This window comes from Thamnophis elegans, chromosome 3 (genome assembly GCF_009769535.1).
Source record: "Thamnophis elegans isolate rThaEle1 chromosome 3, rThaEle1.pri, whole genome shotgun sequence".
Lineage (NCBI taxonomy): Eukaryota > Metazoa > Chordata > Lepidosauria > Squamata > Colubridae > Thamnophis > Thamnophis elegans.
This window is the reverse complement of record NC_045543.1, coordinates 16,617,589-16,636,318: the sequence shown is the minus strand read 5'-3', so window position 1 is coordinate 16,636,318 and position 18,730 is coordinate 16,617,589. Positions and strand designations below refer to the sequence as shown.

Here is an 18,730-nt window from a genome sequence, read left to right as displayed (position 1 = left end):
CTGTCAATTTGGTCAATTTCTGTCGCAACCAATGGATCTACACTTGATCCACACTTGGTTGATCCAGTGGGGTGGGGGGTTGGGGGGAAGCAGACCACGCACTTGGAGGAAAATACTAAAAGAAAAAGTCTCTCTTGGTTCAGAAATGAAATTCTACCCTGATTATATCCCACTTTTCTTTTTTCTGAGGAGAAAAGGAACTTTATTTTTGACCTAATGAATTTCTGAGGGGGTGGTCATTTGTCTCAGTATCCTTTAAATCTGTTCAAAGATGAGCAGAGTTTGCTTTAGTTTGTGTTTTTTTGCCCTGGCAACTTTCTCCCAGCTTCAGTCATGGTCTTGCTTCATGATGACAAGGTAGTTTCCCAGGGTGAACTTCCTTCTGGCTCTTGAGAAACATCGAAAGGAAGAACTGAGGGGGGAGACAACTTTTCTTTATTGCAAAGCATGACATTTTTAAAATATAAATGGCCTTTTTAAAAAAGCCTCTTCCTAAATGGAATAGTGTGCATGAGTGACGTCAGGTTGGCAACACCCACTGTTAATTCCCGAATCAAATAAAATCTCTTATTTCCTGTCTCACACACATACTTTTTATTTTCGATTTCAGTAATATTATAGGAAACAGTGCAGCCATGCTGTTAACTACGATAGAAGAGATGCACCTTTTGAGCAAAAAGATATTCTTCAATAGTTTGAGTCTCCATGCGAGTAAACTGCTGGATAAGGTCTGTTTGAAAAACAGTTTACATACATATCCTTCTGCTAAATATATAGGGCTACAAATGGCTAACTTAAGTCTTAGTCACCAACAAATCCTTTGCTCAATAATTTGGGAAACCTGATCTGTGTTTTAGCCCAAACTCGTGTATTATGCATTACATACCTCCGCTTCTTGTGTCAATCAGCACGCTTGTCAGTCACAAGTTTTATCTATCTGTTTTCCAATTCGCTTCTACACTCTAGCTACCATTTTTACAGAGGTGGCACCCATAGCAAGGGCATCTTGGAGTGGGCTGTTTGAAGACATGCAGAACCTGATTGACTGTCATTAGGATTAGGATTAGGATTTATTTCATTTATATGCCGCCCTTTTCCCCGAAGGGGACTCAGGGCAGCTCACAACTCAGTCAAGGGAAAGGAGGTAAAACGGGATAAAAAAGACAAACAAACAATACACAATTTAAAACACACAACAACCATACCATTCGAGAAGGGGGGGCAGAAGCTCTTTAGCCCCAGGCCTGCCGGAATAGCCAGGTTTTAAGGGCTTTGCGGAAGGCCTGGAGGGTGATGAGGGTTCGAATTTCCACGGGGAGTTCGTTCCAGAGGGTCGGAGCAGCCACAGAGAAGGCTCTCCTCCGGGTAGTCGCCAGTCGGCATTGGCCGGCGGATGGAATTCAGAGGAGGCCTAATCTGTGGGATCTGATCGGTCTTTTGGAGGTGATTGGCAGCAGGTGGTCTCTCAAGTACCCAGGTCCAATACCATGAAGGGCATGGCAACATGACTTCCTTTTTTCCACTTTCTTTTCTTTCAAAGTAGGCGGGAGTTTGAAGGATTGTTGCTGACATATTCAAAGTTGTAATTTCTTTCCCCCAATCTGGAACCTCCTAGATTTCATGTTTGCTTAAAGATTTCATATTTGCTTGTCTAGGTCAGAGGTAGTCAACCTTTTTATACCTACCGCCCACTTTTGTATCTCTGGTAGTATTAAAATTTTCTAACCGCCCACCGGTTCCACAGTAATGGTGATTTATGAAGTGGAGAAGTAACTTTACTTTATAAAATTTATAAAGCAGAGTTACAGCAAACCCCTACCACCCACCATGAAAGCTGGAACACCCACTAGTGGGCGGTAGGGACCAGGTTGACTACCACTGGTCTAGGTGATGACAGGAGTCTTTGGATTGGAGTAGATTACAAAAATTGTAAATAGACAACTTTGTGTAACCATTTTCATGTTGTATACTCCATTGTCTTCCCAAACTGACATTAGCTGGAAATTATTAGAGTTGAAGCCCAAATCTTTTAAATGACACCAGACTGCAGAACATTGTTCTAATAAACCATAATAGATTCATTTGCGGAGTTTTTGATTGCTATTCTGTTCCTCTGTGGACCTAGGCTTCAATGTAAACACATCTTCTGAACTCAGATATTCTGCTTCCTTTTGTAGGTTGAACTGCCACCTGCAGACCTTGGTCCAAGTCATACACTGAATCAAACACTTGCTCTTCTGCGTGAAGTACTATCATCCCATGACTCTTGTGTTATTCCTTTGGATACTCGTCAAACAGACTTTGGACAAGTAAAGTAATGTTCATTTCATCTTATGTGCATGAACGTAATCAGTGGTTGGAGTCAAAAAAATTTACTACATGGGCGTGGCTTGGTGGGCATGGCCAGGTTGTCATGTGTCTGGGTGGGTACCTCCCATTTTCGGCCCTGCACTTAGCTGGGAGCCAAAACAGGACGCCATTTTGAGTGCTTGATCACTGGCCTACACTTACAGATGTTTGCAGCATCCCGCTATCATCAGCACTGTGATTTAATAGATTTTTTTGGCCAAAAATTGGCATTTCTATTTTTTGGCCAAAACACCTCATAGCAAACAATAGTATTGTTAGTATTCGCTCAACAACCTTAAGATTCACTTAATGGCCATGGTGATTTTTTTTTAACACCTCAAAACAAGAAATGATAAGATTAGGTCAGACATACGATGATCCGCTATTCAAATTTTGGAAGAAGCGTACTGACCCCATTCCGAGTGGGGAAAGCCCACTGTCTTAAAAAAGGCAAACTTGGTCGATGTTTGTTGAGTTTTCCAATGGGGGAAAGGATACCCAACTTTGGCCAGCAGCCTGTGTTGTCTCTGTGCTGAATGAGTACGCGGTTGTTTTGAACATTTACCTTAAAACTGCATTCTTGCAACTTGAACCGTGCCTCAAGCTCCCCCCCCCCCCCCGAATAGCTTGGACACTGCAAGCCTCACCAACAAGCATCATCCGCTATCTATGTTTTTATCACTTCTGCTTCGGACTGGCTATGCCTACGCAACCTTCCTATGCAACATCCTTTTCTGACATTAACAAATAAAGCATGAGTAAATGTAGAAGTGGTTGCATAAGCGGCTGGCAAACACACTGGATTGAAATGTGGAAATTAGAAGAGCAAATGGCTGGAAGTGCTTATTTATAAGATCTGAAATTGTGTTCAAAGGTCGGCAACCCCCCCCCCATCCCCCCAGCATTAGCTTCCTTCTTTTGGGGAGTAATAGAATGGGAAAATACCCAAGGGTTGCTCTGAATCAGTATATTGCTCTTCCTGCTTTCTTCTAGGTCCTGTCTTGTGTGCTGGATCCTCTGTTGCAGATGTGTACTATGTCTGCCAGTAACTTGGGGTCTGCTGACATGGCAACCTTCATGGTGAATTCACTTCATATGATGAAGACAATGCTGGCTCTGTTTGAATTCACAGATAAAAGGCTAGAAATGTTACAATATCAGGTAAATGTCCAAAGTCAATCTTCTGATGTTTTCTTTGCCATTAACCATTAACAGGGAATAAATACAACACAATCTTCTTAAATGTGTGTATCCTCACAGCTTTATATTTAAAGTAAACACTCTGGTGCATGCAGCCACAAAAAAAAAATCATTAATGGGGGTTAAGAACCCCGATGCAGCAAAGCAGTGAAACGTAAATTTTATGAGCTATATTTGCAAGCTGCTTTTTTTAAAAAATTGCAGTTGCTATCCAGTGGATAATTTACTAGATGGTTCTTGATTTTTAAACTTTTTATATTATATTATAATTAGATGAAATTCCTAGATTTTTCTAGATCCAGCTGTGAGATGGGTGGGAGGACCAGATATCATTGAACTGTGTTTGGCAATAGATGATTGAATGAAAAAGTTTATCTGGTTATGTCTATCCTACATATTAACTTTACTAAATCACATTTGTAGCAGCCTATTAAGCCGAGATGCAAACAACTTTTTAGCTTGCAATGCCACGGTTTCTTCCTTCGTTTTAGTCATGATTAAACCAAATGAACCGCTATGTCCTAAAAGTTCTGATTAAATGTTTTGTTGACAAACACGCAGTGAAGATTTGGTTTTGGGTGAAAGGAAACCTAGAAGGATCCTGGTGTTATTTCACAGTTAGTAGTACAAGATTAGGGCACATCTTCCACTCTTTTCCCCCTTCTTCCAAGTGATTTATCTTCAGTCTCCTGCATTCCAGACTTCGCAGTGCCGAGGTGGCGCAGTGGTTAAATGCAGCACTGCAGGCTACTTCAGCTGACTGCAGTTCTGCAGTTCGGCTGTTCAAATCTCACCGGCTCAGGGTTGACTCAGCCTTCCATCCTTCCGAGGTGGGTAAAATGAGGACCCGGATTGTTGTTGGGGGCAATATGCTGACTCTGTAAACTGCTTAGAGAGGGCTGAAAGCCCTATGAAGCGGTATATAAGTCTAACTGCTATATTGCTATTGCTATTCCCACTTGCCCAACCTTTGAGTAGGCAACATCAGAGAGCAAACTTTACATGAGCAATTGGCACCTTGCTTTACTTTTAAGGTGTCAGCCCTTGGGATAGATCAGACTCCAAAAAGGGAGAGTAAGGCTGTACTTTATTGAGATAAAATATAGTAACAGAATCTTTAAAATACAATTATTTTTATGCTTTATTCACCCTGTTATATAGCCCAATGAATCAGGAAGAAGTTCTGCCTGAGATACTTCCATCTTGTTTCCTGGGACTTAAAGAATATTCCTACTGTTTTTGCTTATATAACAGTTCTTGCCTATTACTGTATATAACATTTTTTGCCTATTTTTCTTAAAGTCATCTTCCTGATTCTTTACAATAAGGTACAATAACATTCTGTTAAAAGTCTGACAAGGATTATCTCCCTTCTTATATTAAAAAGAATCTAGGGGGCAGTCTTGTGGGTTTTTTTCTTAACCCCATGGTCTCTTAAAGTGCTAAGCTGATATTTATGTAATGGTGGTTATCTCTGTATTTTACACCTTCTCTGTCTCCTCTCAGCTCCTAATGATACCTGGGCACAGAAAATCCCACCAGCCTCTTTCAGTTTCAGTTTCAGTTTATTACATTTATATGCCGCCCTTTTCCCCCGAAGGGGACTCAGGGCGGCTCACAACTCAACCAAGGAAGGGGAATACAGACAAAATTTTTTAAAAAACAAAGCATAACAATGCATAATTTAAAAACATACAACAGTCATACCATTCGAGACGGGGGCAACAGCTCTTTAGCCCCAGGCCTGTCGGAACAGCCAGCTTTTAAGGGCCTTGCGGAAGGCCTGGAGGGTGGTGAGGGTTCGAATCTCCACGGGGAGTTCATTCCAGAGGGTCGGAGCAGCCACAGAGAAGGCTCTCCTCCGAGTAGTCGCCAGTCGACACTGGCTGGTGGATGGAATTCGGAGGAGGCCTAATCTGTGGGATCTGATCGGTCTAGTGGAGGTAATTGGCAGCAGGCAGTCTCTCAAGTACCCAGGTCCAATACCATGAAGGGCTTTATAAGTGACGACTAGCGCCTTGAAGCGTATCCGGAGACCAATAGGCAGCCAGTGCAGCTCGCGGAGAATAGGTGTTACGTGGGTGAACCGAGGTACACCCCAATCTTCCCAATACCATTTTGATCTCCCTCCCCTGATGATGTCAGCAAGGAAACATTGGGGCTTGCCTTTGTCTTGCTCTCACTCCCTCTCCCCCACCAAAGTAACTATTTCAGTTTTTACCCAGAAAAAAGACCCACATTTTGTCCTATATATTGTCTGAAATATACATATTTCAGTCTGGGCTTTGGTTATTTCAAAACAGCTGTTTGATGCACAGAAGAGTTTACCCTTCCCTAACTTTAATTGTTGTTTCCAAGGTCAGTCAAAATGCCAAGATAGGAAGATACCTATGTAGACAATAGATTCAGCTAACAATTCAGCTAACTAAACTAAGATACTATCCGAACAGAGCCTGTTGTGGTATTAAAAATAATAGATATGATGAATATCTACTGAATATCAGTATATGATGATATACTGAATCTGAAACATACTTCCCATCCATTTTGGAGAATAGCAAACATTTACAATCTTACATTTATGTTATAAACCGGACATGCATGGGTTTTGATAAAAATTATGTCCATTATACCATTTATCATTTATGTATTCCTCTTATTTCTTCTTTGGCAATTAATTTAACAACATTGTTGCATTTTTTAAATTAAAAAATGTGCATTCTTCATTGATGTTTGCTTCATCTCCAAACACAGGCCCCAAAAAACTTTACACTATGGAATTAAGTTTTTGACTAGTCAGCTTGTGCAAAATGTAATTGCAATACAGGTAGAATGATTGAGAGAAAAAATAGTACAATTCAAAACACCATAAACTCTAGCTGGGAGATTAAATTTATATATCCATAGACTCATGGCATGTAACTTACACAAACTCATTATCTTTTTTTTAAATTAATAAATTACATATGATAATTGTAAATATTTTGCAATGTGAAAAATTCACTTTCTTTATTTTAGATTGAAGCACATTTGGATACCCTTATAAATGAACAAGCGTCTTACATATTAACTAGAGTGGGTCTAAGTTATATTTATAACATGGTACAGCAACACAAGACAGAACAGGTGAGCAATAATTTTGGAAACTATCAATATCAATACTCATATCTGTGTGTGTGTGTGTGTATGCGTATGTGTGTGTTTTATTTATTTATTTTACAAACATCATTGCGTGAACAGTGTGGCACCTGGGTGTCATATATTCTAATACAAATAAAACTAATAGCATTAGTTATAGTTATAACTTTCAACCAACTTATATGTTTCTAATAGTAATACATATTTATATAAATTTGCAATCAGTCACTATTCAATTATTACATATTTTCTCTAATTATTGCTCTTCTATAAAAGTGTATACACTAATATTGCTCTTTTCTCTTTCTATCTCTTATTTTAACTTTTAATCGTATCATCCTTTGTTAAAACCATTTTCTTTCTATCCTATCTAACTTCTAATCATGTCACCTATCTACAAAAAAATGAAAGAAAAAAGAGAGGAAAAGAGAAGCAAATCAAAACAATACCAAAAAATGAAAAATCATCTATCCATCATCTCTTGCCTGCTTCAATACTTTTAACTGCTGTGCTTTTTTTCTTTTTGACTTGTCTCCCATATTCCTCACTAAGATCTTTATCTCTTTCTACATCTGCTTCTTGGCTGTTCAATCTGAGTATATTGCTCATTTCTGACAAATCTCTTTTCATGTGTTTTGCCTAACATTTAAGCTTTTCATGTGAATATCTTTAGACTACAAAATATATTCATGGTTAAGAAACCTGCTACCATCCCCATCATCCTACATTTGAGTAACATGTTTGACCATTAGGAATGGTTTATAAGCATAGGTGGAAGATACACCAGTCTTCCTATTCCTGGAAGGCGCCAATGGGAGTATACAGCAAATGGCTCTGTTTCTTAGCTATTTAATAGACAATTATGACGTACAAATACTGTGTAAGTGTTACTGGATTGCTTATTTTTGATTGCATATTTGTGTTACTTGGAAACTCCTATAGCTGTTCAGTCAATATTTCCATTCAGTCAGATACCCTGAACTGCAAATGTAAATCTACTATATTTAGTTGGGATCTAAATAGATACTTCAGAATTCTGGTTTCTTTTTCGTTAGCAGGAAGGATAATTCTTTCTGAAAGCCTTAGTTTCAAAAAGGAGTTGTTATGTGCATGGTTATAATTACATAACATGCAAAACCCATCATACTGTTTCCTTTCATGGCAAGCAAACCCCAGAAAGAGAGTAAGAAATAGTAAGTCAAAGAAATTAAAGGCATGAGGTAAGAAGAAAAAATAGAACTAAATTTGATTTATACCAACACAATTCATTATCTCCATATTTTTTTTATAGCTGCCAACTATTCTTGTTTGAAGCATATTCATACACATAGTAATATGCTCACCAATGCCACCAAACTATAATTTGTATGGATTTCTCCTTTCCTTCATGGCAATCCCATGCTCTTATATAAAGCCAATTTCTGCTTCTTTTGATAAACATTAATTCCTTACATCTGGCACATACTGTCTACAAACTTTCTGCTAAAATTGATATATAGTACAATATTTCTATCAATTTTTCCATTCTAATAATAAACATTTCCCCAAGTTTCTTACAAATAATTTTGAGTCCTCAGCTATCACTGTAATTGTGTGCAAAAGTGCATGTACAGTATATTCATGCCTCTACAAACACATTTGTTCTATTGCTACAAGCATTCTTTATATGTTTATCCATAAATACCTTGAACAATTAAAGGGACGTCCTCTATTTTTTTGTATACCTAACTGAGGGCCTACTTGATGTTAAACCATTCACTAAACATTCCATTTATGTTCATAGATACTTTATTTCAATCATGGAAGTTTAACAACCAGCCTTCAGCTGCACACTCACACAAAACTTTCCATAATTCAAGCCGGTTGCTTTTTCTACAATAAAATAAAAATAAACTCTTTTTATATTCACACTCATGGACCTAAAGCACTCTGTAGCATAACACTTTTGTGTCTGTTCTAAACAGCATTCTGTAACCACTTTGCTTGTATCAATTTTCATTCTTTGGTACAATTACCTTATTTGTTGGTTTATTTATTTAAAACAATATAGCTGCCCATCTTCTGGGTGGCTTCCAATCTTCTAATCCATTTTCATACACGCTTGTCCTTTCTCTTCCTGCAGAATTCTACTTTCACTCTTCGTTTCTTTCACTTCTTTTCTTCTCTCATCCTTCACTAATATACTCAAATAAGTTTACATTTGTAAGCTAGTGAAGTCATTGCTTTCAATTCGGCTTAGAATCCTTGCTTGTTGGAGCAAATTCATCATAATTGCAAGCATGGCCTAATGGAAGGCTATCTATTTCTGGCTACTTTATTTATAATGAGTCAAATGCAATCAAGCAGATTACATTGCAAGGATCAGCCCTTCAAGGAAGGCCAGGTGAGGAAAGCATACAGGGTAAAGATTTTAGGAATGTTATTTTTCTTTATTGGCATAATGACAGAATCTTGAAAGCCTCCAGGAATTTCCATCACCCTCTTCTTAACACTAAACAAAAACGGTTAAGACAGGGTTATCTTGCATTTGTTTTTTATGCTTTTCCTGAGTTATTTATTTTCTCTTAACATTACTTTAATTCCTCCATCAATGAGGTATCGTCTGCTCCTTTATAGGAACAATATATGATAGACTAGAGCATTTTCCTCTACGTTAGCATAAGCATGGATGAGAAACAGGAGATATTACGATTTCACAGAGGCAAAGTTTAATATATTGAAATAAATATAATTCAGAATTTAAGAATCAATAACCAACCAGGTTCTTGTTGGAACAGAAATATCTTAAGACTTTTGAAATTTTGGTGAGAGACAAGACCCAATTTCATGTTATCAAAATTAGTTTGAGTAATATGGTTTCTATTTTCATACTCTTAAACCTGTTCTTCAACCAAACTAAATAAGGCTTGCAGGTAGAATTATTTAATAAAAAGTAACTCCAAATGGACACAATCTTAAACACGCTGGAAGGAAGCTAGATTATTCATAAGATTTTAGGAGACCTCGAAGGGATGTCAACAAGTATGTTTTTAAGGCAGTCATGAGGCCCTGATCTACCTGAAAAAGATACAGCTGCAGTGGCATCTTAAAAAGAGTAGATAGGATTTTGGCGTGTGGAGTTTTAAAGTTTTAACTTGTATTAGGTAGATTTGTCTCCATTCAATTAACCCGCATATGACCAGGAATTTACTTTGTAGTTTTCATATTGGGTTTTTTTAACCTCCCATTCAAAAAGATAAGCAGGGGTTAACTGGTATCCTTGGCAGTTTTTGAATAAAGAAATACATTATTTTAGTTTTAGAACACCAAGCCACTTTGTGAAAAATAGTGTAACTTTGTAATTCATAAGCTGGTAAGAGGTTTTTGATTGTGATTTACTCAATTTTGCTTTTGTTGGTTTGTTTAATAAGTCATACTACAGAATTATATAACTCACATTCTAGTTTATTGCTATAAAGTGGTCCAGGCTACTGTAAGTAATGTGTTTCGCTGGCCTTCTTAAAACTGGATGATTAGGAGAGTTGCCTGATCTCCCAGTTTTGATCATCTGGAATTTTAATCACATGCCCTGCATTCTAAATTCTCACAAATTGCCTGAATGATAATCTTTCTCCTCTCTCTTTTTAGATTGTATTTTCTTTCTACCTAAAGTTTCCTCAATTCGCATTTTATTTTGCTTTAGGAACCTTTACAAAAATCATATTCTTCTTTCCTTTCCATGAGACAATTCTTCATGAATAGACCCACAAAAACATCAATAGTCAGTGGACTTATATGTCAGTTGTCCTCCATAAAGTCAATCGTTGTCTGTTTAGCACTCTTAATTTGGTTTCCTTTCACCAGATAAGTAAGTTACTAACTTCAAATTTTGATCTAGAGATTTGTGACACTTGTCCTCTCCAAAATTCGGTTGCTATAATCATTGCATGATTCCATAAATATCCATAGTATGCTACAGTTTTAGGGCTTGTTGCAAAATAGTTTTTAGATTGATTTTATTAAAACACTGATTCTGTGTAATTATTCATTTATTTACCTCTCCTTTAATATTAGGGTCCCTTGGCTAATGTACCCAGTATGGATTCTATGTCATTAAAAGCTGCAATGGTGAGATAAATCATTTTCAGCTGTATTGTACAGGAGAAGAGGGGAAAACTGAGATAGGGTTTTGAGATTGGGTGTTTTAGTTTCTTTTTCGTTGTGTTATCACTGTTTATAAGATGCTCCTCTAGATATAAGAGGGCTCCTTTGTTTTCCAAGATGTTTTCGATCTAAAATTTTAGAAATAAGGCAAAGGAAAAAAAGCAAAAAGAAAGCCAAATGTTCTTAAAGTTCAATTCAGGATATTTTTTTTTTGGGGGGGGGGGGGTTGTTGGTCTGTGGGTTTAATAAATAATGGAAACCCATCAGTGTCTGATATTTCACTGTAATGTAAAGGAATTTTAGAATTTAATTCTTTACTTGCTTCTAGTTAATCCACTACAGAACAATAGATTTTCTTGTGATGTTAAGGAGGACATGACATTGATTCAGATTCAGATTCAGATTCAGATATTTTGCTATAGTACATTTGGTAGTGTTTTATAATATGAGAGACTTCAGAAATTGCATTCTAAGGCAAAAGCTGGACTGTGACACTTCAAAATATGTTTAAGTTTGACAGTTGTTGATCATTCAAATTGGGAAAAAATAATAATTGACATCTATAAACTATAAAGGATATTACAATTAAGGAACAGGGGTTTTTTTCTGTGAGGGGAAATTAACCCATGTAGTGAGGAGCAGTGACTAGAATGAGGCAAATGTGAAGAGAGCAGAAAGAACAAGATAGGCTGGACTGACTCCCTTTCCTCATACAAAGGATTGCTGCCCAGTGCAAGTGTTGGGCTAGTGTGAAAAATCTCCATGCTATAGCTTAGTTTTGGTTGAGGTATAGTATATTGGGGGGTTAGCAGTCTCTTTGTGCATCCAGATTCTCCCTTCCCTGGAGCATTAGAATACATTTGGAGAGTGTTTGGCTTTAATTTTTCCTTTCTGAGCCGTGGGCCTTTTGAGGACCACACATTGACTAATATCTACCCTTCTCTGCGTGACAGGTCCAGTTTGATCGTTATTTGTCTGCTCCTGATGGCCTGTTAATGCCGCAGATAAACTTTCTCCTGAGCACAGCTGTTAAGTAAGTAAAATATTTCTTTTTTCTTTTCTTAGACAGAATCAGAATTCATTGTTTTCCTTTGCACGGGACTTACATAAGACTCACAGTCAAAGGCTCAAACATGAGGGGGCTGATTTGGGGGGTAAGCATGTTTCAAGTGCCCTTGACTGGCTGATGCACTGGCGGATGACAGCTTACTGATTCACAGTTGGTTTTTATTGTGTGAGGCAGGCAGCAGGAAACCATTTTGGAAACAGATTGTTTATCTCATTCAATGGGTGCCGTACTTTTGCCAGGAAATTGGTTGTAGCCATCTTTTGCATTTGCTTGCATAGCTATTTTACATCTTACCAGTTGTTTGAGGGATAAAGGGGCTGCATCCACATGTTTAGCTGCAAATTGTATACTGTTCCAGTATAGAAAAGGGACGTGTGTGTGTGGGAGGGGGGGGCAATCCCAGAAGAATGATTAAACTGATTGCTGCAATTTATTTCCATCATTATCATTAAAAGGAATGGGTGTATAAAAATTCATAAAAGAAAGACACAAGCCATCCCTTGTGGCTGTTTCAGAGGCCAAGACACAACTCTTGCACTGCTGCCAAATAATTGGGGGGGACACACTGGCCTCAGAAATCACATAACTTTGCATTGTGAAGAGCCTCAGACCATCCAGCCATTGCTGCCCAAGAGCCTTCTTCAAGAAGCTTGCAAGAACAAGAGGTTGTATTCATTTGCAGTGAGTAGAGGCAGGGAGCTATTAGGGTGGCCTTCATTTTTTCTTCCTGCAAAGAAAGATCTTGCTCATCAAGGCACTTTCTATGTTTATTCTGTGATCATCAGTTGTATATTTACATGTCTAATTCTGCTTGTGTTTTAGACAACAGATAATAAAACAGTCCACAGAATTGATCTGCCGAGCTTACACTGAACTGTATGCAGCTGTGATGAATCCTGATAATGCTTATAAAGATCCAGAAACTATATTATATAGATCTCCTCATCAGGTTCAGTCGCTTCTCTCCTAATTTTATCGCCCAAAACCTGCCTTTTAATACACCGACTGCATTACATGAGAACGGACATTGTGCAACTTTGAAACGGGCAAGGACAACTTGAGTTTTTTTCTTGAAAAAGACTGTTGCTTGGGTTGCAATTATACATGTAACTTAGCTGAAACCTCACTGACTTTTTTGGGCTGTGTGTGTTAAATTGTGTTGCTGGACGGCAGCTTTGCTGCACGCTGGCATTTAAAGTAATTTATTACAACTTCGGGAAACTTTGTCATAATTCAGATTACTCTTTATTATGATGATAAAATAAATGGTGGAACCAAAGCATTTTCTTATTTTGGTGATTGAGCCAGTTTTGGTATTGCCCTATTTTTCCTTCAAGAGTTTTTAACAAATTATGTTGAGCCTATGCACAAACCACACTTTAGTTTATTTGATTAAAATCCCAGTGCTAATACTTCCAGATTTTTTGGAAAATATCATTTGTTATTGATTTAGTGAATAAAAAAACCAAAAATTTAGCAAACTCTGGTAGGAATAATTTTTGGGGGAAGAAGGACTGGATTCCATGAGTTTTGCATTTTTAATGGCACTGAATTAGGATAGCTTTTCAGAAATTTTATTTTTAAAAAATCCTACAGGTTGTGTCCTTTCTGTAATCAAGTATTCAATATGCTAGCAATGAAGATTTAAAAAAAACACTTAAAATTTAAAATCATTAATACTATTAAAATAACTAATAAGATTCAGCTGAAGAGAAAGGTCTCAAGCTCTTTCCTGAAGGCCGGAAGAGAAGATTGAAAATGTGCACCTAAAGCTTTTAAAAAGGATGGAAAGCTATATTTTTGCTAACTTGCAAAAGTAAAGTAAATATTAATGGGTAAGCCCACATAACACTAATTTCTTTGCTCATAGCTTGTTCTTCCAATGTGCCAATTGGTCTCCAAAATATTGGAGAATTGAAGAGCTTATGACAGATAATGCACTGAAGACAAATTGCTTGTGTGTCCAATCACACTTGGCCAATAAAGAATTATATTCTACTCTATTCTGTTGAATGCCTGATTGGGAAGCCTGATCTCCTCCTTATAGATCCTTGGTGCAATTCTGTGCGGCCTAGTTTGAAAATGCTGGGATAAATTTCCAAGTACAACAGATTCTCTCCAATGCAGGATTCTCTCCTTTGAACACAGGAGAGTAAGGGTGATAAGAAGGTTGGGTTTGGTTAATGCCACTCACCTTCCTCTTCTCTGGCATTAAAAGTGGACTGTTTTCCGAATTATTCTTCTTCTCAGCAAAATTGGTTAAAGAGCACCAGAATTCTCATCCTGTAAATGTTCTTTAATATCATTTTGGGATGTGGTGAAGAATTTTACAGAGTAATTTTAGGTGTCGCTCTAAATTTAATTAAACAACTGAAATACCCTTTTAAAGGATTCTGTGCCATCTGCTAAAGTGCATTTAGTTATGTAAGGACTCCTGATTCATCTGATCCACATTAGGGTGATTTTCTGCTTCATTTCATAGTGCTTGCAAGCAGCAGTGGATATTGTGCTAAAGAAAAGCAGAAAAGTTAATATAAGGATGAAAAAGGTATAAGATGCAAAACTTACACTCAGAGTTGCACTTCCCTATTCATAACATTGAAAGTATAACAGAATAACAGAGTTGGAAGGTAGTCCAATCCTCTGCTCAGGCAGAAAACCTTGTACCATTTCAGAAAAATGGTTGTCCAATCTCTTCTTAAAAACTCCCAGTGTTGGAGCATCCATAACTTCTGGAGGCAAATCATTCCATTTTTTAAAATTTTTTAATAGTTTTTTCCCCTCTATAATATCTTACAATCATCACATTACCATTGTTATGTCATCATACCTGTATATATCAATCTTATATCGCTTCTATATTCATTCCACTGATTAATTGTTCTAACGGTCAGGAAATTTCTCCTTAGTTCTAGGTTGCTTCTGTCCTTGATTAATTTCCATCCATTGCTTCTTGTCCTGCTTTCAGGTGCTTTAGAGAATAGATTGAATATTCAATAGTACTTGAAATACCATATTCTTTGGACTATAAGACACCCCGGACTATTAAGATGCACCTAGATTTAGAGGAAGAAAACAAGAAAAAAAAGTTTTTGGCCTCTGTGCATCCCTTTTTCGCCCTCTCCAGCTCCCAGAAGCTCTTTGCAGGCCAAAAACAGGCCGATTTTGGGGCTCCCGAACCCACCGCATGTCCCATTTTTGCCAAAAACATGCCCATTTTTGGCCTGCAGAGTGCTTTTGGGGGGCAGGGATGGTGAAAACATGACGTGCGGAGGGTTCGTGAGCCTAGAAACGGGCCTATAGTCAGTCTATAAGATGCACCAAAATTTTCACCCACTTTTAGTGGGGAGGAAATGTGTCTTATACTCTGAAAAATACGGAGGATTCGTGAGCCTAGAAACGGGCCTATATTCAGTCTATAAGATGCACCAAAATTTTCACCCACTTTTAGTGGGGAGGAAATGTGTCTTATACTCTGAAAAATACGGTAAGCCATTTCTTGATGAAATACAAATAAGACTGCTATTTTTCGCAGGTTGCTTGTGAGAAGCCCTTATATGCAGGACATACTATCAACAAATGTAGGATAAGGCAGCAATTATTTCCATGGAAGTAACAAGATTGGGTTAGCATCGTGTCACAGTAATACCAGGGAATCCAATTTGAATGTGAAATAGAAGCTATAAATGTGTAAAAGACTTGCAAACTTCTGTTCATAAACTTGTAAAAATGAAACTAAAATTTTCAAGGCTATTCTAACATTTTAACTTCTACAGTACACGAAATAACAATATATATTTTATACTAAAATAATATATCATTTGTTTTGCCATGCCAAAAACTAAACCCAGGAAAATCAAATTTCCCCTGAACTGGGAATATTATTGATGTAGAATGCCATGTTGATTGTACATAGGAAGAGGTAAAGATTTTCAATGATCCCTGAAAATGATACATGTATGAGAGTCCCTTGAATAAAATGAATTATTGGAGTTAGGGTTGGGCATAAAGAAACTCTTATCACTTACTTTTAATTATTATTATTTTTTTGCAATCTGTTTTTTATTTTTAAACATTAAAAAAATATTAAAAAATGATATCATCCATTACATACAGCATGTCATTTGGTTACAAGTGTTTTTGCATCCATATTCTCAATTACATTTACAATCACAGATTTTTCATCTAATATAACTATTGTACAATGTATATTCAATTACAATTAATTTTTTTCAATAAACCTAATTCCCTTACATTCTTGATTGTCTGTTTAATAACAACATACCTTTATATAATCACAGATCCCGATATGAAAGAGATTTACCAAGCATTTATATTTGTATATCACTGTTCAATTATGTATAATTCCACCAATCAACTATCGAGTATGCTTATGTTCATTATTGTCCTTGTACATCATATATTCAAAGATGTTATTCCTTCATTTTTCAACAAGGAATTCTAAATAGTCACTTCATATATATATACCAATTTTAATTACTTCCTTATTAAAATTATTTAATAACAAGATATCTTTATAATATATTCTTAAGGTTATACATTGTATCACCAATCCTCTATCAAGTATACATAAATTCATTGTTATCCTTATCCATTTTAGAACCAAAAAGTTCTAAAGTATTCAATTCATATATGTATCAGTCTTTCATTGCATCATTGATATTCTATTTCACAGCTTAATTGTATTATCACTTAGCTCCTTCAGTTAAAACATAAGTAAAACATTTTTCATTTCCAGGTTTTTTCCCCCCAGCCATTTACTTTTAATTATTGAACATTAATCTACATATTGTATGTATTCTCTGAGTTTGCAGCACTACAGTTCAGCTCAGGCCAAATAAAGAGCAAAGCTTAGAGGAAAATTTTATTCTGCCTATGCAAAGCTGATCAGCTCTAAAAAAAGGCATGAACCATTACCACCCCAATTTCTTCGAAGCCCCAACCCAGTCTGAGACTCTGTTAGAAACATTTTTCTTAAAAAGCTTTCAAAGCTAAAGGATGCTAAAATCCCTTGGAAGGCCGTGTAACAAAGAGCCATAGTCTGCTAGATAAATAATGAAAATAGCTTATCCATTTTATTACCGAGCTACTGTTATATGTAGATGAATATAGTTTATGCTGCTACTTTGCAAACACTTGGTATCCCCCCTTTTAGCAATAGCAATAGCAGTTAGACTTATATACTGCTTCATAGGGCTTTCAGTCCTCTCTAAGCGGTTTACAGAGTCAGCATATTGCCCCCAGCAACAAGCCGGGTTCTCATTTTATCCACCTCGGAAGGATGAAAAGCTGAGTCAACCCTGAGCCGGTGAGATTTGAACAGCCGAACTGCAGAACTGCAGTCAGCTGAAGTAGCCTGCAGTGCTGCATTTAACCACTGCGCCACCTCGGCTTCTAAAAAACAAAATCTAGAAACGGATGGATTTTGATCCCAACTGGCAAGAGACATTTGGGCATGACATTGCCAGCCTTCATTTTCCTTTCATGCAAGCAACGTATTTGTTGACCTGCCCCTTGAGAGCGTTAGGAGTAGAATTTCAATTTCATGGACAGATAATCCTAGACCTACAACCACAATGGAGCCCGAAATTTATGCTGCTAAGTGAGACATTTGTTAAGTGAATTTTGCTCCATTTTGTGACCTTTCTTGCCTCAGTTGTTTAGTGAAAAGCTGCAATTGTTAACTTAGTAACACGGTTGTTAAGTGAATCGGGCGTCCCCATTGACTTTGCTTGTCATAAGGTTGCAAAAGATGATTGCATGACCCCGGGACACTGCAACTGTCATAAATATGAGTCAGTTGCCAAGCATCCGAATTTTGATCCCGTGACCATGGGAATGCTGCAACAGTCATAAGTGTCAAAGATTGTCATGTTGTTTTTCTTCCAGTGCTGTTGTAACTTTGAATAGCCACTAAGCAAACTATTGTAAGTTGAGGATTACCTGTATAAGAAGAAGCTGCCACAATTATATAAGGAGTTAGGATCCAGAAAAGTTGTCAGTGCACCTAGAGCTGAAACTTACCTTGTGAATCTCCTGTTTGTGGTGGTGCTGGATAGTAAAAATAATGTTCAGTTGACCCTACTGTACATTAGATTTAGCAGGAAGAAATTAGGAACTTGCTGCTGTTTACAGTGTTTGAACAGACACCAAGTCTAATTAGCCAAAGACAGTACCAGCTGGTGATTTTTCCCCCCAAACAAGACATTTGAACTGATTTGCCTTGTGTGGCATCCCAAAATATCTTTCTGGGAAAATAAAGGCCTCTGGCTCAGGAGAAACAGCTGCTAATAGAAAGCAAGTGTTGATTCTTCCTACCCTAGGCATTCCCTGGTCTGCTAACTTCTGTGTTCCGAGGAAATTGGTGGAAGTGTTGGTAGAAGTAACTACCCCATCCCACCATAATTAATTTTATTCACGCCTGTTTTTAAAGACTTTGATTTTCCTGAACAAGAAGTCTTGAAATCAATACTATCAACGAGATCCTATTCAAACTTTACTAACTTTGTATATGTGAATATTATTTCGCAGCATTATTCTTAGCACTCAGCTTGGGTGTATTAGCTGCTGGTTCTCTAACACAAAATCAACTAAAGAGGTCCTATAAAAACTTTAATAAAGTGTATCCATCCATCCAAACAGCGGTGTGTATTAAGTGCTTCGAGTTCTCTAACACAAGACCTGGTACAGTCCTGCTGAAACTTCTTGATATTTCTGCAAAATATCATTTTTGTTGGAATTCTTGCATGTTTTTTCTCAATTCATAATGCCCAGTTGTTATTTCGATAAATGCTGTTTTTTTTTAAACCC

The 18,730-nt window shown here is 37.2% G+C and overlaps 1 protein-coding gene and 1 non-coding gene across 3 annotated transcripts in view; both read left to right on the top strand.

The window, feature by feature from the left end:
- The window catches only part of COG6 (component of oligomeric golgi complex 6), a 32,371-nt gene extending 17,809 nt beyond the window's left edge, over positions 1-14,562 (top strand). Inside the window, exons 13-19 of one of the 2 annotated variants that reach the window (XM_032213389.1) lie at positions 611-728; positions 2,178-2,309; positions 3,343-3,510; positions 6,568-6,675; positions 10,741-10,794; positions 11,784-11,863; positions 12,722-14,562. In XM_032213389.1, coding sequence (XP_032069280.1) covers positions 611-728; positions 2,178-2,309; positions 3,343-3,510; positions 6,568-6,675; positions 10,741-10,794; positions 11,784-11,863; positions 12,722-12,869 — 808 coding nt within the window. In that variant the 3' untranslated portion in view covers positions 12,870-14,562. Of the gene's footprint in view, positions 1-610; positions 729-2,177; positions 2,310-3,342; positions 3,511-6,567; positions 6,676-7,745; positions 10,795-11,783; positions 11,864-12,721 lie in introns of those variants that run through there. The other variant, XR_004254985.1, reaches the window with a different exon arrangement.
- LOC116506900 lies at positions 6,051-6,130 on the top strand. Its single transcript, XR_004255106.1, has one exon. It is a non-coding gene; the product is annotated as a small nucleolar RNA Me28S-Am2589 (small nucleolar RNA).
- Positions 14,563-18,730: the final 4,168 nt, after the last annotated feature.